The 21,350-nt window shown below is 40.7% G+C and overlaps 1 protein-coding gene across 6 annotated transcripts in view; it reads right to left on the bottom strand.

Annotated features, from left to right (window-relative positions):
- MADD (MAP kinase activating death domain) overlaps positions 1 to 21,350 on the bottom strand; it is a 76,208-nt gene that overhangs the window by 46,475 nt on the left and 8,383 nt on the right. For 4 of the 6 annotated variants that reach the window (XM_085305858.1, XM_085305876.1, XM_085305842.1 and 1 more), the window contains exons 2-11: positions 15,422 to 15,614; positions 9,365 to 9,979; positions 6,460 to 6,763; positions 5,989 to 6,120; positions 4,686 to 4,799; positions 4,238 to 4,318; positions 2,512 to 2,568; positions 1,557 to 1,735; positions 743 to 978; positions 211 to 367 (exon numbers count right to left, since the gene is read on the bottom strand). In XM_085305858.1, coding sequence (XP_085161984.1) covers positions 211 to 367; positions 743 to 978; positions 1,557 to 1,735; positions 2,512 to 2,568; positions 4,238 to 4,318; positions 4,686 to 4,799; positions 5,989 to 6,120; positions 6,460 to 6,763; positions 9,365 to 9,979; positions 15,422 to 15,483 — 1,937 coding nt within the window. In that variant the 5' untranslated portion in view covers positions 15,484 to 15,614. The remainder of the gene's footprint in view (positions 1 to 210; positions 368 to 742; positions 979 to 1,556; positions 1,736 to 2,511; positions 2,569 to 4,237; positions 4,319 to 4,685; positions 4,800 to 5,988; positions 6,121 to 6,459; positions 6,764 to 9,364; positions 9,980 to 15,421; positions 15,615 to 21,350) is intronic. The other 2 variants (XM_085305866.1, XM_085305850.1) reach the window with 1 other exon arrangement.

Genomic DNA, 21,350 nt, shown 5'->3' on the forward strand with positions numbered 1-21,350 from the left:
TGAATTGTGCTAAATGAAGGCTTAAGACGACACTAGAAAAGGGATCAGAGGTTGCTACATTGCAATCTGCTTTGGCACCAGTATTCTGCCCAGATGGAAGAAATGAAACAGTAACTTAGGAGGCTAGAGAAAAAGGCTGCAAGAGAAAAGTAGCAGAAGGAGGCCAGAATATCTGAAGTGACAATCACAAGAGTTATGCTCTCCACTAACCTGTCATCAGTGGCATCAGAGTCCGTTTCCTTCTCTACYGGGACATTCAGTGCTTCAGCCAGCTGAGAATTACTGTCATAGACACGATAGTGGATGGGCTGCAGCTGGTGAGCGTACCACTTAGGTTTGTCACCAATCAATGCTGGGTCAAACATGTCTGCACAGAAAACAAGAAAAGAGTTAATTGAACTTGTTCCCTTCTGTCAGAGGCCTCATTCACAGTGAGGCTACCCCTGTAAGTCTTGCACAAAGGAAGAGAAAATCTCTGCTCTGAAAAACATACAAAACTACTACTCTGCAAGCAAACAAGATACAAGAGGTGAAATTTACTGGAAGAATGGGAGGCTAATAGCAGGGGATGCAGTAGAAACCTATCAGGACATATGTAAGAATAGAATAAGGTTTCTTGAACTGGAAATCCCTCCCCAGCAGGAATAATATGGTGTTAAGCCAAGTTCTCTCCTAGAATCTCTCTGTAGTTCAAGTTCCAGCAATACACAAACTGCGCAGGAAAGTTAAAACTAAGACTTACTGTTATGAATTCTTTGAAAAGCATAGTTAGTAGGGTTGAGTGACCATTCTCCAAAGTATTCTACTGCCTGGGTCCTGGAAAGCTTATCTGCAAAAGGAGTTTGCTTTGGCCTAGAGGCAAGAAAGGAATTGGCCTGAAAAGCCACCACTGGTCGTGGGAAAAGACGAAGAGTGCGGGTATGCATCTGGAAGCCTTGCAAAACATTTGGTGAGTTGAAGAATCTCACCATAGCAACCCTAAAAGGAAACAGAGGGCAACATATCAGATAAAAAGAAACAGAGTAAAAGACAGAGAGCCTTTAAAAGTTATGCAGTAGGCAATGTTTCAAACCTCTGAAGAACAGTAACCCAATGCAAAAATTTAATCTTCCCAGAAAATTTCTAAAAAAAGATCAAGAAACCACTTTGTTTTAATTCATCATCTTAGCACCAAGACCCGTCCAAGGACAGACATCTTTCTCATACCAGCTAGTTGAGGCAACAACCAAGTCTCCAGCTTTCTTGCAGTTCAAAGTCTGTAATTTAAGCTGAGGAGACAACATCAGACTAACAAGTCCAGGGTAACATGGCTAAACTACAGGAGAATGCAAGAAAAAAAAATCCCCCCTGTCAAGATGGATGATTATGTTCATGCATTTAACAGACCCAACACAAACACTGTAAGTGCTATTCATTTTCCCTTCCACCCATGATGTGAAGTGGAATCTTCAGTAGAACCAAGATGCTGCTTTCATCACAGGACCACAGAAGCATCTGTGCTGCCTTCAAGTGCAACCTCTATAGAAACTTAGCGTTACCTTTCCATTCAGCCTCACCTGGTAGCCACRTCCACAGAGTCCACATCATTGCCATAGATCAAAGGGTTGAATTCTGTGGAGGGAGTGGACTGCAAATCACTCTGTGGTCTTCCCAGCAGCAGTGGCACCTCCTGCCCCTCATGGAACTTTTCTAGATTAAGAATGGGCTGAGTATTCAGACTCATGCTGGCCAGTGCCTGACAAAGGACATTACAAACACACTCAGTAAGAAAAAATTATTTAATGAACAAGAGCCAGAGCAGAGCTGCCCTGCCCTCCAGGCAGTCATAGCAATTGAGCATGTTCCCTTTGTGTGTATTAAACCATCTCTTTTCCTGCACTGAGCCAAGAAATATTTCCCTGTCCTTGTTCATGCGGACTATCCAAACAATTTTCTCAATGATGAGACAGTTCTGGAGTCAACCAAAGGGTGCCACACAGCTCTGCACTGCTATATCATTTCTGAAGTAAAAACAGGTAATACAAATCTGACCACTAGCTGTATGGGATTCTGAACAATTTATCGGAGAGTTACTTGGCATGTGTAGTTTGAATGCACATTGGGACATAGAGGCCTTGAAACCTGCCTTGCAACTTTGCAGTTAGACTGGTGAGTTTGATATCCCAGGACAGTGTGCAGATTATCTCCACACAGGCATCTGTCTGTATCCCTGCAATATTCTACTTCCTGTCTGAATTAGGCATTCATCTCTCCATAAACCTACCATCCTCTTCAGCCCTTAAAATGGCCTCAGGAAAATGCAGCATGGAGCAGCAGGACCGGAAATTTTATCCTGGAGAGTCAGAACAATCCTATATCTCCTTCATTTCTCCCCTTCACCCACTGAGTCCTCATGTGTTTATTTTACAAATAAATAAATAAATAAATAAATAAAWAMAAAGTAAAAAATCAAAACACCAAAAGGAAAAGGGTAAAATGTAAAATCGAGGGGAAAAGAGTAAAATAAAGAACCTTGTTGTCAGGAGTGTGCAGCTGTTGCTGAGTGATTGCAGTCATGCTAATCAGACACTGGAGGCAAGATGGAAGATCATATGATAACAGCAGCAGCCCATCAGAGCCAAGACGAACACATGACCACAGAGAAACAAATGGAGGAAAAAAAAATCTATTACTACCAAGTATCACAAATGAGAGGAAATAAAAGGAACCACAAAGTAGGCATATTTTGATAGAGAGGTCAGACTGCCCCACCCCCAAACATCCATACCTAGCTACAATTTCTTTGGAAAGTGGAAAGGCTGTCCTTTTTGATAYAGCTAAGATCTTTCCACTACAGTTTAAAAGCATTATATCCTGCATTTTTTTCATTGACATTAAGACCCAAAGGCACACCAACATGTTAATCTTAGTGACAAGGGCCTCAATTTAGTCTTCTCTACTTTGTAGACCAACCAGCAAACCCTGTGTTTGAATGAACACTCTGAGAATTTTAAAAAGAGTCAATCAAGGAAATCACGTTTTATTCTTCTGTTTTATTTAAGCTGAATATCAATTCAGCTTTGCCCTAGTGAGAGAGTTTTGCTGAATAGTGCCTGAAATTGCAAGGGGGTGAGGCAGAAGTGTGAGGAGTGGGGAGGGATGGAACTAACAAAACTCCAAGCAATGCATTATTTCCACCTGTGCTGACAGGAGGTACTGGGGTATTACAAAGRTTATGCACTTCGCTCTCCTGCTCTATGAGAAGAGAGAAAGAGAAGACCTCATCAGGTCAGTAATACACTTTACCTTTAGATACTGCATGCAGCGTGCACAAGGAAAACAGAAATAAAAGATAAAACCTGCTTGGCATGATCAGCCAGGATGACCCAAGCTGATTAATGGCTTAGCAGGACCTGAGAGGAGAGACTGAGACCTCACACACAGATCTGTGAATGGATGGGAAACAAAGATGATCATAGACAGACAGATCAAGTCAGAGTTTAAAGCCCACATGGCATATGTAAAAGGAGGAATCTGGAACTTTCTGCACCAAATAAAAACAAGTTAGCCCCAAATGACAGCAAGAAACACAGAGACAACCTGCTGCGTCCAAGAGCATTTCAAATTAGCTTTCTCCCGGCCAAGAAATTAATTGCAATTATACACCTCCATGGTCACTCACTTTTCCAAATCAGCTCCCTGCTTTAAGAAAGAAAAGCAGCAACTGGATACCTACCACTTAACACCTGCATCAACTGATATTGCTCCCCAAGCTCAAAATGCTGCTAAGTTCTAACGTGAAAGTGGAATAATGGAAGTAGCAGAGACAGCAAAAGATGAAATAGGTAACAAAGATGACAGTGAAATCCTTTGGAAAAACTACAGAGATCCAAAAAAAMTATTTAGGCTAGTCAGGTCAGAAAATAATCATATGGTTTATGGGCCTCAAAAGAGGAGGTCCCTGTAACATTTTTTTTTCCCCTTCCTCTAAGTTGGCCACTCTAGTGATTAGTGCGCCTCCACATTCAGAGAAGGAGACCTTGCTATGACTCACTGACTGAGGGGCACTTCCTTGAACAAGTGTATTCAAGTTCTCTGGTATCCTGCCCACATTTCTCCAATGTGCCAGAGTACACAACTGTTTTTAACATGTTTTGCTTTTGGTGATTTGCATTCTTGTCTGGCATAGAACAGCTGCGCAAGACTACATCTGCACAATTCTACTGAATCTAAGTCCCGTTTCCAAAGTGCCTCTTACCTGTTTCAGATGTTTTTTCAGCTCTGAAGCTTCTGGTTCTGGCAGCGCTGGCAAAGATTCTGCATTTGTGGGAACGATTACCTGAAATTAAACACAGCAAACTAAAAATTCCCTAGCTGTAGCCATTTCTAAACTAGAATCTCCTACATCTCCAACACAGAGACAGCAATAAATGCTAGAACAACAAACAACAAAAGACATGCTGCACCAATACTTTCATTTTCAGTTATTTGTAGTGGTTATTATTTACAGTATCACAAACAAGGGAGGAGTTACTTTATCTTTCACCACAGAAAAGAGACATTTATGAACATTTATGAAAGGAATGGCAAAGGCAGACTGAGACTAGCCTTTAAGAACAGGCATTCTTAAATTCTCCACAGGCACACTGATGAAAGGGCACAGTCCACTAGAAACAAAGCCACAAGTCCTGATGGGCATCACTTACCTTATTGGTATCCAGGTCAATAAGCCATACATCATCAGGCATTTTAAAATCCAATTTATAAAGAAAGAAACTTGCTGGAACTCCAATGATGTAAGGTGTAGGAGCCAGAAGCAACTGAGAGGAAGAGATACATTAATAAGGATCTGCATTAGATATCACACATTTTTCCCCAAATTTTTAACTACAATCTGCTTACAGCAGGGGAGATAGTACACAAGGCAATGATAAATGTCAGTGAATGACTCCATACCRTAGAAACAAACAAACAAAACAAGAGAGTAGATCTGCTTCTAAGAGCTTCATTTTTAACGTAGAAAAATTAGATATATTATTTTTTTGCAGGGATGAGCCTTTATATAGCTGAATGGCTCCTTGGAAAAAGCTTAGCTAAACTAACAGCTTGCAACATCCAGCACAGACCAAGAAAAAAAGATGCTCAAAGAGGAGTCCAGCTGGAGAAACTGCAAGCCACAGATGAGTACACCCTCTGCTCAAATTGAGTCTATGTTGTTGTAAGGTAAAGGCCAAATTTACAAGGCTAATCAGGTTTCTAAACAGTAACATCTCTAGAAAACATATGAAACAGTAAATATTTTCAGATGCATGTTGAGAACCAGTGGAGAGATTCTTGTTGTTTCCAATAAGTGGAGTTGCAGAGGAAAAAAGACATAAATCAATAAGCTGCACAGCAGCTTAAGACCAGCAGACTGGAAGATTAATTTATTATTTAAATCCAGAACAAATAGTTATCTCTGAAGGGCAGGAAAAAAAAAGCAGAAGCATTTGCAGGATAGCACTGAAGTAATACGATGATCTGAATTCTCTTTCCAAAGAAAATAGTGAGCTCCTACAGAGACCTCACTATCAGCAAAATGCAGGCTTCCAGTCAAAAGGACTCAAAACTTCATATTTCTGAGGAGAAAAATTCTAGGTAATGGTTTCCAAACTTCTTGAACTAACAGCCCTCAAGATTTCTTAATTATTGCTTTGGACCCTCCCTAAATCTCAATATTCAGTTAGGGGAAAAAAATAAAATAAATAAATAAAGAATACTTTTCATACTATTGGGGATCTATGACCTTCCAGCCCATTGTTTCAGAGCTACTGCTTTGAACCATGCTATTCACTGAATGTGCTTGGAGAGTATCTTAAATAAAAGATGTTACAGTCTCTGTAAGGCAGTCTTTGCTACAATCCTTGAGAAGACAGTGGGAGAAGTAAAAAAGAACTATTCCTGAATACATTCAGTTCAGACACCACAGAAACATCTTTTGCAAAAGGCTAATGAAGGAAAACTATGTACCTGTTCTGCAGAAGCCATGCATGTAGGAAGGAGTGGAATCACAGGAAACATGTACTCTAATGGGTAGATCATAGCCACAAAGGCCATCACAGACATCGAGAGCGCGTTATAATCTCGGGATTGCAATACAACCTGCAACCACAGAAACTCACAACAGCACAGAAGTAACCATTTCCTTCTGATTCTCCCCCAGGGGCATCTAAACATCACACCCTGTAGGCCTCTGATTGACTGCTGTGAGGCTGGATGACCCTTCATTAGTCCACCTGAAAACAAACTACAGATGCTTTTTAGAATGACAGTAAGACCCTTCCAAATGGGAACTTCAGACAGCACTAATCCTTGCTCCTCAAACAAAATGATTCCAGAGACTGCAAAGGACAGCTTTTCTACACATTTGGCCTACCTGGGTTTGGACAGAGCAGAACTTCCCAGATACCTATCAGTAAAGATCAATTCTTCCCTTCCTACCTTGTGCTCCAGGAGAATGCAGGTCAGCACCTGGAGGCAGGTGTCCACTCCCAACAACTCCAAAGGCAGATGTAATGGGAAATCCACTAAGGTGAAGCGGGATGGATCAGGAAGAGCAAAGGTCAAAGCTGGTTGCAACTCGTGCGGCAAGACTTCCACATCCACCCGCTTCTGACCAGCCACAGGCATTGGCGAACGGAGCAGACGGTATATCCAGGCCTCAATTTCCCGCAAGTCATGTAGCAATGCACTGGACTTTTCCTCCACTAGGAGTGAGCCAGTGAAAATCCTCCACATGGTATCCCTGCAAAGGGAGAACAGGATTAATAGTCCAACAGCTCCACTTGACAGCCAGTCTACAAAGCTTTTCCAAGAAAGGGGTAGATTCTCCAAATATTAAAAGATACTCCTAACAAATATTTGGCCACAAAACAGAAGGGAAGACTAAGATTTACTGAAACAATCACTATGGAGAAATGTAAATCTTTCTGTAGAAAATGAGTATGTCATCTTGGTCTCAAAGTTCATTCACTCATTCAAGTGGTTCAATAAGGTCTAGATCTCTGAAGATACTTGCCTTTCACTGTCCTGGTGCTTGAAACTCAGCATGTGGCTTGGATAATCTCCTATCTAGTCCAAAATTACAGAAGTCTGATTGTGCTGCTTCCAGCAGTCCTTCAGACTTTATAAAGATAGGAAATAATAAGCTGATATAACTAAAAAACACCTCACCAATGTCTCCCAGATGTTTTGTCATGATAAAATACTCTTTCATATCCTATCCTAAACTGTATTACATCAATCCTCTAAGCTGTTAAGTAGCTGAATAACGTATAGTAGAACTGGCTGCGTTTCAGCAAGACTTGATTTCTGAAAGTTGTCTGAAAAGCATTTAGATATCTTAGGGAAAYAAGCAGGAACTTTTTTTCATGCCCAAATCAGCAATCTGCAAACTTGTAGATCACAGATAGGCTGGCCATAAAACATGTACAGCATTGCTCAGAGCTTCAGGAGATTCAAACCTTGAAACTGAGACTGACAAGCACCAAGTGGATTGTCCATTTCAGTCCTTAATGTTTTAGCACAGCGTGAGAGATGGCTGGGAATCTGCTCCAGCCACTCTGCAAAAGCTTCTGCCTAATGAACATCTTCAGTTACTGTAATAGAACTCTTAGGATGGTATGGCTCAAATTAGAAGTCCTCTCGCTCACACACACACGCATGCAAACAAAAGAGAGCAAGTAGGAAAAAAAAAAACAGAACAGGATGACACTGGAGGCCTCAGAGAGGAACAACGATAAGAATAAGTTTGAGGGCTCAAAATGCAAACAATTTGAGGTTATTCTGTTTACGTGACATTCCTCTTAGACACTGCAATGYTTCTCATCCTCCACTCTCTCTTGAGTAACTTGCAATACACAGAACATTAGCTGTTAACAGGCACACTCAATCTTTTGCAATACGTAAGGATTCAGTTTCACCTTTATTCTGCCACCATTACAAAACCATTCTACTTTTCCAGGTAATGGCTTGCAAGTAACACAGTAATTCAAACCTGCTGCCTTAATCATCCCAGTGTTGTATGCTCAGCATTCCTCCTGTTGCCCTCCCTATCTGTCACTCAGTTGTTTTTCTCTTAAGAATGATTTCTAACAACAGTAAATTTTTGAAATACCATATGCCATTCAAATAACACCAGAATACATTAGCACCCCTTTCTAAACTTAGATCTGAGATCAAAGAGTTGAAGAAAACTGAAATTCAGCTTTTTCCTGTCTAATAATAATCAGACTAAACCAAGTAACAAAATAAGTTCCTTTAATTAATATATTTTTAATGGAAACATTTGCTTTGCTCTGACAGAATCATTCTTTCCCAACAGTCAGTGGATTCAGGTAACAAATCTGTTGATGCAAGAGTCCTGAAACTATTCCAGAACAGAAACCTGACTTGCAGGTACTGCTCTGCAGACAAGGTCAGCCTTTCTCTTTCATCTAAGGGGTAATGAGCTCCCAAAGCCAAAATTGGAAGATGTKCTGTCATTTCTTAGCTTTTGACAAGTTTAATCCGAAGTGTACCAAGCTACAGGATTTACACTATAAGCTCACAACCTCATCACTCACTATTAAGATATTTTCTTCCTTCTCCCAATGAATCATTTTGTATTTTCTCTTTTTATTGGAAAGGCACAATATCTTCCTGGAATGTAGGTGGCAGGCACACTAATACAGAGATATGTCTATCGCAGACAGACACAAAAACATTGTTTCCAGCATATCCTACAGTGCAACAGTTTTTGTTCTGTACCCAATATCACAATAGCAGGTACATAAGACGACACTGCAAGTTCCTATTTAATTTGCTCTTGTCGCTCCCCAGTCCCATAGGCTCCCTAGACAACTCCTTAGTTTTCTCCTTCTCCTCTTGCTTCCCTCCAAATATTGCACTTTCAGCTATTCCTGCTTCTCTAGTCTTTTCTCTTCCACACTGAAGTTCAGATTGTTTTTCATAAGCTCATTAGGCACACTTTCATCGTTTCTCTCTTGCCCCAAGCGGAAACATTCCCTGTTATTTCTTGGCTGTTTCTAATTTGCTGGAGGGCAAGTCTTGACATGCACTGCCATGGAGCTCATATGGCAAAGCAGCAATCATAGTACCAGGGCTTAGCTTCAGAAAAGATCATGTTCAGCCAGCTGTTAGCAGGATAGTGCTCCCATAGATATATCAAAACCCAAAATCATACCAGGTTACAGAACCAGACAGAAGTCCTAAAAAAAATTACCACAAAAGATTCCCTTTTTTACTGTATATATTTTGCAGTTAAAACAGAAACATGTCAGCRGTCAACCATCAGCCTTGGAAACAAATAGTGCAGGGGAAGAAGTTTTCTTCTCCCTTAACATACCTCTGCACTCCACGAGGAATCCCCAGCTTCTTGCCCAACAGTCTCTCACTACAGCAGTCCACAAGTCTCTTGAGAGTGTACAGACACTCACGGAAAGTGGAAAAGAAGGGATAATGACTGAGGATACACAGAGAAGTCAAGGTGCTGTTCCGAGAGCGATGGCTGCCTTTCGTCAGACGTTTACTGTGTGGTGATCGATTSACATCTGTAGTAGACTCTGTACTAGGAGCCTGCAACGAGGAACTACTCTCCGAACTCTCGGTACCAGCCTCYTCTTGGGGGACAGATGTCTCACCAGGTTTGGGGATTTTCTGACCGTCCCGAGCCCTGTGCCCCCCTGTGCTTTCTCCCTTCTCCTTGGGTACTCGCTTCTGGAAAGAGCGGTAGAAGTTGACACAGATTCCATAGCGAACGACACCTGTATCCTTGTCTGTGAGTGTGAAGACAAAGGAAGTGTCATCACGGAAGCTCATACGCTTTTGCCGCACACTCAGGCATCCTTCTGGCTGGCAAAAGAACACAACATCAGGTGGAAGAGGAAAGTCCAGATGGTCTTCTAGAGGGTAACGCCGCAGCAGCTCAGGAGTCTGAGCAACGCTATCACTACTTGGTTGCCTACAAAAACCAAACAAACAACAACAAAAAACAAACATACGTGGATGATTAGTGCCAAAAGAAATCCCTGGTGTCTCCTACTAACATGTTAGGAGCCTATGGAATCAGCTTCATCTTTGGTTCTCCTCACCTCCTGCACTTACAGAAAGCACAGCTTCTCAGTCATTAGCCACACTGCCAAAGACTGAAAGGCAAGCAGGTACAGGGCCACAATTATTGCAGAAAGGTTAAAATAACAATAATAAAATAAAAGGTCTACATCATTATCAAGATCCAACAAGGAGTTACTCTGTTCAAATTTGACCAAGAAAAGGAATTGCAGGAGCACTGCATTCTCAGGAACCCATCCCCTTGTGATATTTCCCTGAATTTAATTTCCGAAATGAACTTAACTGCACAGCTCTCTGGGTAATACTTGGGTAGGAAAGACATCCCCCTCCAAACATGAATCTGCAGAAATATACACAACCAGAACGAAATCAACTATTTCACACACTTAAGGACAAGATGAAAACAACTGAGAAAATCCTACATCAGTTTCTAACTGGGAAAAACAAGAATTTACTATGAAGAACTCAAATATAGAGATGCAGCAAGGAAGGCTAAGGCCCAGCTGGAACGGAGTCTGGCAAGGGATGTCAAGGACAACACGAAGGGCTTCTTCAAATACATCAGCAGCAAGAGGACGACTAGGGAAAACGTGGGCCCGCTACTGAATGGGGCGGGGGCCCTGGTGACARGGGGTACAGAGAAGACACAATCACTGAATGCCTTCTTTGCTTCAGTCTTCACTGCTAAGGGCAGCCCCCAGGAATCCCAGAGCCTGGACCTGGAGAGGGAGAAAGTCCAGAGAAAGGAAGACTTTGGTTGAGGAGGATAGGATTAGAGACCTTCYGGGCAGGCTAGACATCCACAAATCCATGGGCCCGGATGGCATGCACCCACGGGTACTGAGGGAGCCGGCAGATGTTGTTGCCAGGCCTCTCTCCATCATCTTTGAAAGGTCCTGGAGAACTGGAGAGGTGCCTGAGGACTGGAAGAAAGCCAATGTCACTCCAGTCTTCAAAAAGGGCAAGGAGGAGGACCCAGGCAACTACAGGCCAGTCAGCCTCACCTCCATCCCTGCAAAGGTGATGGAACAGCTCATTCTGGATGTCATCCCCAGGCATATGGAGGAAAAGAAGGTGATCAGGAGTAGTCAGTATGGTTTCACCAAGGGGAAATTCTGCTTAACCAATCTGATAGCCTTCTAGGATGGAATGACAGGCTGGGTAGATGAGGAGAGAGCACTGGGCATTGTGTACCTTGACTTCAGCAAGGCTTTTGACACTGTCTCCCATAACATCCTCCTAGAGAAGCTCAGCAAGCGTGGGTTAGATGAGTGGACAGCGAGGTGGATTGAGAACTGGCTGAAGGGTAGAGCTCAGAGGGTCGTCATCAGTGGCATGGAGTCTAGCTGGAGGCCTATGGCTAGTGGAATCCCCCAGGGCTCTGTACAGGGTCCYATCCTATTCAACTTTTTCATCAAYGACCTGGATGAGGGGACAGAGTGCCTCCTCAGCAAGTTTGCTGATGATACCAAGCTGGGAGGAGTGGCTGACACACCTGAGAGAGACCTGGACAGGCTGGAGAGCTGGGCAGAGAGGAACCTCATGAGGTTGAATTAGGGCAAGTGCAGGGTTCTGTACCTAGGGAAAAATAACCCYAGGCACCAGTACAAGCTGGCRGCTGACCTGCTGGAGAGCAGCTCTGCAGAGAAGGACCTGGGAGTGCTGGTGGATGGCAAGTTGACCATGAGCCAGCAATGTGCCCTTGTGGCCAAGAAGGTCAATGGGATCCTGGGGTGCATTAGGAAGACTGTTGCCAGCAGGTCAAGGGAGGTGATCCTGCCCCTCTGCTCAGCCCTGGGGAGGCCTCGTCTCGAGTCCTGTGTCCAGTCCTGGGCTTCACAGTACAAGAGAGACATGGAGCTACTGGAGAGAGTCCAGCGTAGGGCTATGAAGATGATCAGAGGGCTGGAGCACCTGCCCTATGAGGAGCGGCTGCGAGAGCTGGGCCTCTTCAGCCTGGGGAAGAGAAGACTGAGGGGGGATCTGATCAATCTGTACGAGTACCTGAAGGGAGGGTGTCAGGGAAATGGGGACAAACTCTTTTCAGTTGTTCCATGTGACAGGACAAGAGGCAATGGGCAGAAATTGAACCATAGGAAGTTCCGCCTGAATGTGAGGGGGGATTTCTTCACTGAGAGAGTGACGGAGCCTTGGCACAGGTTGCCCAGAGAGGCTGTGGAGTCTCCTTCTCTGGAGATCTTCAAAACCCGCCTGGATGCAACCCTGTCTAACATGCTCTAGATGACCCTGCTGAGCAGGGAGGTTGGACTAGATGATCTCCAGAGGTCCCTCCCAACCTTACTGATTCTATGGTTCTATGAAATAAGTGGTGGAATGATGTGGTAAGGTATTACAGTGGAATGGAAGATAATATTCTAGACCTTACCATAGTCCCATAGAACATGCATTTCAATGTTCTCATGATAAGAAGCACTATTCACTACCAACAACATGCAAACCTACGCCCTCCTGTTCCATCTATCCCACACAACCTGTCAATTACAGTAATCTTTGAAGAGGATGTATTGGAAAAAACTTAAAAACTCATAAGGAAAAAGTCCAAAACAACGATTTTTGATAATATTCTACTCAGGCAATCAGAGAAGGCCCCGGCTGGAGAGTAAAACTCCAGACAGACAAGCAAGAAAGAACAATTTTTGCTGGCTACACAAAAGGAAGCAGCTGTGACAGAAATATGAGGATAACACAATATTCTTAACTGATGTATGACATATAATAACCTTTAATTATTTCAGCAGAAATACACTACAATCCACAAGCTAAAGAATGCAGAGAAATTAAGAATGCTAATTTTTTTCCAGTAAGAAAGGGGGACAAGGAGGGAGAAAGAAAGCAAGCAAAAAGAAAACCAGCAAAAATAAAAATATAGCTGCTTTTAGTCAGATAAAAAGTTAATTGAGTAAGCAACCCTGGCATTCAGAAAAAGTACTTTCATTTATTTGATAAAACACATTACAACTTTTTTTGGTCTAGGCAATCCTAAATGACACTGATAGAACTCTGGCATCCATTAAGTTAGAAACAAACTAATAAATTCAGTGGACCCAAAACTTCCTCTTGAAAAATTTTCATCAAAAAGTTCTAGAAACTGCAGACACGTGTATTTCTGTGCTTGTTTTTTAAGTAGGATTTGAAGGATAAATTATACCACAAAAGTCAAGTAGTAATATGTAGACCTGTTTTTATAAAGCAGTGCCAACTTTTGTCCCATAAATCACTAACGGAACACAAAGACAGAAAGGCAATATWACTTATTCCTAATTCTCACTGGAAGAATAGACTTTAGTTTCTTTCAAGGTATTAACTGTTTTTCTACTGTACCTTTTTACATGGCAGTTGGTGAATAGTTGCCTGAGGAATATTATGAGATCCACACAGTCAAGGAAAAGAAACATGTCCCCAACATGACCTCTTCAGTTTGATCCATTTAAAGTGTGAACTCAGACCATTTTTTAAAGTAATTAAGATCTAACAAACATGACACTAAATGGGATGTAGGAGATCTGGCTCTACCACATCTCTCTCCTATGTAATGTCATACAAGACATTTTCTAACATTGATACTTTAGATTTGCCCATTTCAAAATACAAGCGAAACTTACCCTTCTTCCGTTAACTGAAACGTGCTAGATAACAAAACAAATCTATTCCTGCTTGAGTTATTTTACAGAAGAATAATCTCTGTTGTAAACAGTTCTGCTGATTGTAAACTTCCCAAACCAAATAGTTTATATATATAAACACTATCTTTATATTGCCTGAATAGTTAAATAATGAAATACTGTGTAAGGAAAAAAAGCAGCCCTAGAAAGCTTTTCTACATTTCATTAATGGATGCCATTAATGCAGCATCTGCTGGAGAAGTGTCAAAAAAGTCTGGTATTGTTTAGAGAATCTGTTTGGCAGTAAAGGGCTTAAAGAAATTAAATCAATGAAGTGCTAGGGAAAATATGGTAAGTCCATGCCTTTTGAGTAATATTAACTACAAGCAGAAAAGCAGAATCTTCACAGACACTTAAAAACATTGCATCTGATAAAAGCGAAAACTCGCAAAAGACATTACTGTTTGTGGCTAGTGCACAACAAGATGTAACGCTAAAGGCCACGTGTTGCTCCTGAGGAATTCTCAGTAGCAGCTAGTTCAGTCAATTTTACCTCCCATTAAACACATTTCTGCAAATGTCTAATGAGATAATAGACCTCTGAGCAGCAGCCATCTTAGTTACTACTGCCCAGCAAAAAGCAAGAGTACTGTCCTGTAGGAGTCCAGAATTGATGCTAGTAAACCTCTAAGTGAGAAGATCAGACACTTCAAGTGTTACTGGAAGGGTCAGTTAACATTTCTTCCTTTTCTTTTCCTAGTCAGGACCCACATTGTAAAAATGTCAGTGTTTTCCCTCAGACAATAAGTAGTAATTAAATTATGAATTATTCTGCCCATAAAATAAGGCAATACAGTTTTACTTAGTGTTAGGTAATTTCCTCTATTTAGCGTATGTGAACATTGCACTCAAGTATTTTGAGAAGAAAGTAGGAAATAAAGCAACAGGTCAAGGCACATAAATAACTGATGTTTACAAATGAAAATATAACACATTTGGGAACACTTCTGTTGATTACAAAATATGCAGAAAGTCACTGCACAAACTCTGAACAGAGAAAAGCAACATTTATTAGGTCTCCCTGCATTTGATAAATAGCATACATATCAACTCCACGTTTCATATATGCKTTGAGTAAATAAGCCTTCAAAAAGATTGAATCAAATACATCCACAAATATTTTATTTGTTGATGGTTAATAAGAMTTTTTTTAAAAGAAGTATTCATTTCATTCCATATAAGGATAAATTAGTATTACATTAGATTAGCCAAGGAAGGTAAGTTCCAGGTTTTTAAGCACATTTACAGACTATATTCCAAAAGTTAGACGAGTAGCCCAAACCAGTATTTTACTTGCAAGTGATTTTCACTATTTTCAGTTTGTGGATCTGCCTGTCCTGATGTCTATAGAAGCAAACACTCTTAAATGTTCAGATACACAGGCTGCCACAGAGTCATAGATAAACTACCTTTAGCCGCCTTTTGCTGAATCCCAAAAAGGGATCTGAGGAATCATGAGTYAGAAATCTTTGTCTTCACTAATATTTTTCAAAATATGCCTTAAGCCAGCACATGCCCCCATTATGGTAGCATACTGTACACATTCCAGACAGCACTGCCTCAGCACAAGATCTCATCAAGAGATGCTGCGCTATTTGTCCTTGCTCCATTGTCCAAGCAAAAACATAGACGAGAATCTCTTACATTACCTGGCTCCAATGATCACAAGGTAGTCAAGTAACCGAGGGCAGATCTTCTTTTTCTGCACCATTGTCCTTTTCCCTTCTCCCTAGGTCATCTCAGTGAACTCTTGTTCATCAATCCAGCAGTCGGTTATTCAGTCAGTTCTGATCAACTGCCTTGGGGAACAAAATTTGCTTGAAAATGGTTGTGAAGTTCACCCTATGTTCAAGAAAAGCAAGAGCATCAAAGGAATGATCAGGACTACCAAATACATATAACTTCAAGATCTCAATTACATCCCCCCCAAAGCCTCAGTGATCTCTGCAGCCATGGCCATCTACAGATTGCTCTTTCTCTTTGTGAGTAAGAACCCACAAGCTAGTATTTAGTTCCACTTTGCCTTTTCTGAATTACTCATACTAATACACACACCCAACCAGGCCTAATTCCACACTGGTCCATTCTCAACCAGTACAGATATCAGAATGAGTATCTCCTGAACATGCCTGGGAAATAAATCTACAAAGGCCTGGCTCTCAGCATAGCAACAAAATGCAGTTTATTTATGGTCACAAATTGAATTAGGGTATGAGCTGCTAATGGGAAGACAGGAAATAAACATTAAATGTCAAACTACCCTCAGTACTGGCTGACACTTCACTTAAGGTGGAAGTAGCAGCTGCTCCCCAGAGGATACACACACAACAAAAAGCAAAACCATACTTAGAACAAAAAGGTGAAGATGCCTAACTCAAAACCACACGCTATATACAAAGATGCTTGAGGAACTGAATAAGGCATTTCCTCTCAGGTGCAACTGTGAAGACAAGAGAATAAAATGGAACTTAGCGTGGTTTTGTTGTTGGCTTGTTTTTGTTTTGCTTTAAAGGAACTATTGTGAGCACACACAAAAGCAGAGAACTGAAAAAACACAGGAAAAGTACAAGAGGATGACAAGAAATATCAAGAGGCAAGCACAGATAAGCATATCAYTGGCAAGAAGTTACTCCTAAGATTGTTTGAGGAGGAAGTACTGTCTAGGCCCATCTCCTGGATTCTTAGAGTGCTTGGGAAAGCAGGCTTAACAGGCCATTCTTTACAATTAAACAGATTGAAACTGGTGGGAGGAGGGGATGCATAACCTATCTCTCTGAATTTCAGCTGTCTGATAAATGGAACATCTCAAGAAGGAGTAATATCAAAAACAATCCAATTAGATACAATGCACTTTACCCTCCCAGCCCTGGATGGGACCTATGACAATCTCTGCAGTCCAGTCCCAAATGACCGTGATCTTCACTACTTTTTCTGTGGGGATATAAAACACCATACTGCAGTTTGCAATAGCAAAAGGGCTTCTTATAGATGTTACAAAGCTGTCTCAACTTTATTCTATTTCGTTTATCTTATCTATCTTCTCTTCCTTCACCATATATTATCTGATACTCATGCCYCTCTACCTTCTCAGCTCAGTTTGCCAAATAAAACATGAATTGTGCCAGAAAGATTTTATTGCAGCATTACTATATGTCAATAACTATGCTTAACAGACATTCAGAATTCAGTCAACACTGTAAAATTGTACTGTCCAAKGCCACCTTTCATACTTTATTGAACACACAAAATTGATACAGTATTTTAATCTGAAAAAGTAAGTTTACCTCTTACAATAATCCTTATGTACATTTGAATAAAATCTAAAAGCAGAGACTGGAGACACACAAACTGAACCAGAAGTCAACCGAGTAGCCCACTGAAAACATTATAAAAAATATATTTTATATTAAAATTTTGAACTGATCGCTTTTTGGCAWTATTATTAATGAGGTTTTTATTTCATTTCATGTTTCTCTCCTAAGGCTATCAGAGAACTACAGTAACTACTACAATACTAAATTCTTTCAATTCTGCAACACAAAGTTTAGATTTTATTTGTATAAAGCATAATAGATCTACTAACAACCCAGATGTCACAGCAAAATTAGGCAGTCTCCTTGATATTTCTCTCATTACTTCACAACCAAAAGCTAGTTAAGGTACTGTAACAACCATTCTCTCTCAACCATGYTCAAAGCCTAGCACCCTACCTGCTTTTTCCCAGCCCTCTGATAAGCCTTTACTTCTTATTCCAGGCATAGAATTGGGGAATTTCATTCATTAGCTCTCCAAAAAGGAGTTAGAACCCCTAAAATATATATATAAACTTATTTACCAAAAATGAAAATTATACTAGTCAATAAATATTAATTATAGAATAACAAATTCAGAATAAAGCTTAAACTGTTTCCCTCCTTCTCTCCAACATTTTGTAAAGCATCATGGCACAGTTCTAGCAGATCCTTAATTACAGTAAGCGCAGGTCCCTAATTAACAGCAGTATTTTTTTATGAATTGCCTTCTCTGAGCAAGAAAAAATACTGACACAGGAGGCAAAGCTCCTGTTTGCTCACTTAAAAGCTACCATTGAAAGCACTGTAGAATCAGTCCTGCAAYAGCTCTTCACCCAGCGTATATATTCTGCAAATACCTGGGTATAGATGGAGTTGAGAACAAAGTGAAATTGGAAGGATCAAGTGGATCTTTCTTCAGTTTAAAGAACTACTTCATCCATTTTCTTTCCAAGTAACTTCACTGAGAATACTTTCAAAGAACTCACTGTTCAGTTACTTCATGGTACCTTGTTCCTATGCAGCTATCTGTAACCTACAAATACGAATTTCAGAAACTTCTCTACTCTGCGGTAACCAAGTATATGTTTTTACTCTACCACAAAAACTAGGTTACTCCTTGGTGAAGGTGGAGTAAACTAACTTAATTTACCATTGAGTAAAGACATATGCAATAGCTACAGAGTACCTACAAGATCACAATCTTACCTTATCCCTCAGTAACTTGTCCATACCTTGTGATCSTTCTCTTGTTCCTTGGCTCACAAAACCTCTCTTATAACAGCAGTTTATTTCATAATCTTTCATATAGATTTGCAAAGGAATTAAAGGGGTATAAAATAGGAAGGTCTCCACCAAAAATACAAAATTTTCAAATGAGAATCTAAGCAGAACAGTTCAAGGAACATATACAGGGCTTTTAAAGTCTCTTGAATGGTTGGAGCTATGTCATAGATCAAACTAAGTTTCTGTCAGTCTCTTAAAACAGCTGAGCACTTTCTGGGAAACATTTCTAATTCATGTTGCAAGACAGGAAGACCAGACTAAGGCAGATATTCTGCACTGGCCTTCACAGTCTCCTTTGCTTGATTACACATACTCTTAACAGAGCCATAGCTATAATCAGACAGAAGAGGACAGAAGCTCCCTTTTGAAAGGCAAAGATTTGTCAGATTGGAGTAAGGGGTACAAGTATTGGAATAAAGATTGATTTCCTGGCCTTCTCCAATTCAGTCTCTCGCTCCTTAAGATACCTAATATTTAAAAGTAAGCATTAGATCACTATTTGCTGGAACTCACCTCCCTACTTCTGGTTGGAATCAGAGACCATCGTTTCATTTTCTGTATGGGCCAACACAAATAGACATTACAGTCCTGCCTCCCTCTCCCCATCTGCCAAAAGCTGGCTTTTAGGCCAGTACCATTCCCTCCTTTGTGCTGGCAGAAGCGCTTCTGCACTTACACGGTGAACCAGATTGGGGAACTGATACGGATTAAAACTAACACCCTTCTTTCTCCTCTCCTACCTACCCTGATTTTTGTTTTTACCACCTTATTTCTCTAACTTGGTTCATCAAGTGGTCATACAAATGCTTACAGAGCCACAAGGYAGAGGTAGGAACTAGTAGGTAGGGATACCTGGAATATTGGTTTTGATTTAATGTGGTCACAGAACTACAAGATGAGAGCTTGCTTCTCTACAGGCAATGATGTAGGAAAGTAGTTTCTTTCTCAAAGAGCTTTGTTATTCTTCCCCCAACTCCTAGATTTTACAAGCTAACTACAATGAATGGCAAGAAAACAGTAAAGATGAGACACGCCAGAGATTTGTTTGGATCTTTCTCCCATTTCTCTTCTTTTGTGTTGCTACTTAGACGTGAATTGAGAGAGAATCTTGGCCCTGAGAGGGTACAGGTTTTTACACTGATGGCCCATTCTTTCTCTTAACCTGTTGTAGAATCAAGATGGCTTTTTCTGAAATGGTCTTCTGGAGTTGTTTGCTCTGGGCAGACATCTTGGATCCAGCCCTTTGAAATCTAATTRTCACATAGTGCTTGAGAAGAAGTTTCCTATAACTTCAAATCAAGGAAGGGACAAAATGAAAGCAGCTGAAGGCCACCACAAAAACTTAGCCATATTGCACAAAGGAAAGGGTCTCCTATCAGAGATCACCACATTTTAATGAAGCATACCTACTAGCRGAGAACAAGATGACAAAAATTGGTACTCTGCATCTACTGGAGCAGCTATCAGCAATACTTTAGCACTAATAGAAACTGGCACAGCAGCACTGCCACAAAGGCAAAGCATAGTCCCATGGCAGACCAGTAACTCCAGTTAGAAAGCATCCAAAATACAACACAAACTACTAGCACAACTCCACATTTCAAAATTCCTAACACACACAGGTTCTACGTTGCAGAAATACTTTCTAAAGGACAATCTACATTGTATTCTACATTTTTAAGCTATTCCCAGATGTGAGAGTTTGTATTAACACAAGTAGAACAAGAAAAGCAGACACATCACAAAACAGATAGGAGAGCATGAAAGAACTGCAGAAAACTCTTCCTCAGTTCAGAGCCATCTGTGTCAGACCAATACTCCAGCATTAATGCTCTAAGAGACATTAATAGCACAGCATCCCTGTCTCATTCAGCCTTTTTAATAGTATCTTTGCCTTCTAGCTGTGAAGCTAGAAGAAAAAAGTCACTCAGTCAAAGAATAACGTGAACATAAACTGTTCACACAGCTTAGCTCACTTACAGTCTTCTTTCTCACACAGAAGCCTCCAACTGTGACAGACCAGTCTTACACTCAATTGCATGGTAGTCAGTAGGTATGTAAATAACTCATCTCTTTGAAGACCTCAAAAGATTATTTTCCAGCTGGTAGATGCTAAGTCCTGCCTTTCTAATACTTGTTCCCTAGATTAGGTTGATAACCAGAATGAGGTCTCTCATTCCATTATCTCCAGCTTTTACCTGACATAAGGACTGTATTACATGTTCACCAGTGTATGGATACCTTCAAAGTATAAACTGGAGTCAGTCAATTCAATTTAGCAATGGACTGAGTGAAGAGCATATAGTAATCTCTCCTAAGAGAAACAGAGGACACTCTGGAGGAGACATCAAGAATTACTGGATAGAATCAATATGAATTCTAGTTCACTGAAATCTTGTGTTGCAAAAGATCATTTTCAACCATGACCAACAAGAACTAAATTTTCAGTTTTAAAACATCGCTGGAACATCTTCARTTTCTACTTACACAAACCAAGAAGATAGCTTGTACTCAGTGCAGGCCTGTGGCCAATATGCCTACCCTTAGCACCTCATTTACTATGAACTCAATATAGTCCATACTATTCAAATTAGACTGAAAGCCTATACAAACACAAACAGGGCCAGGAGTTTCAATGCTCACTTTTCAGTTCACTTATGCTTTCTCACATTACGCACCTCGAGCACATGAAGACAGGTATCTATCCGCTAGGCTATTAGCCGTAGCTGCAAGTACCTCAGGACAAGCCAAACTCACCTAAACAAATATCATTAACTCACTGTGAAACGGCATTAACAGCATTTGAACGACAACATGAACTATTCATGATAATTTTGAGTGGTCTTTAGACATTTTCATAATCTTTAAGGGAGATTYACTGCTGAAGTTTTGGTTACTTCTRCTTCTGAACTTGTTTCAAGTGATTCTGTTCACTTCCAGCAATTATCTCAACCACTGGTTTAGCACATACTATTTTTATTTGCACTAAGCTTTTTTTTTT

The sequence above is a fragment of the Rhea americana genome, unplaced genomic scaffold (assembly GCF_003343005.1).
Source record: "Rhea americana isolate MKP2758 unplaced genomic scaffold, rheAme1 scaffold_102, whole genome shotgun sequence".
Classification (NCBI taxonomy): Eukaryota; Metazoa; Chordata; class Aves; order Rheiformes; family Rheidae; genus Rhea; species Rhea americana.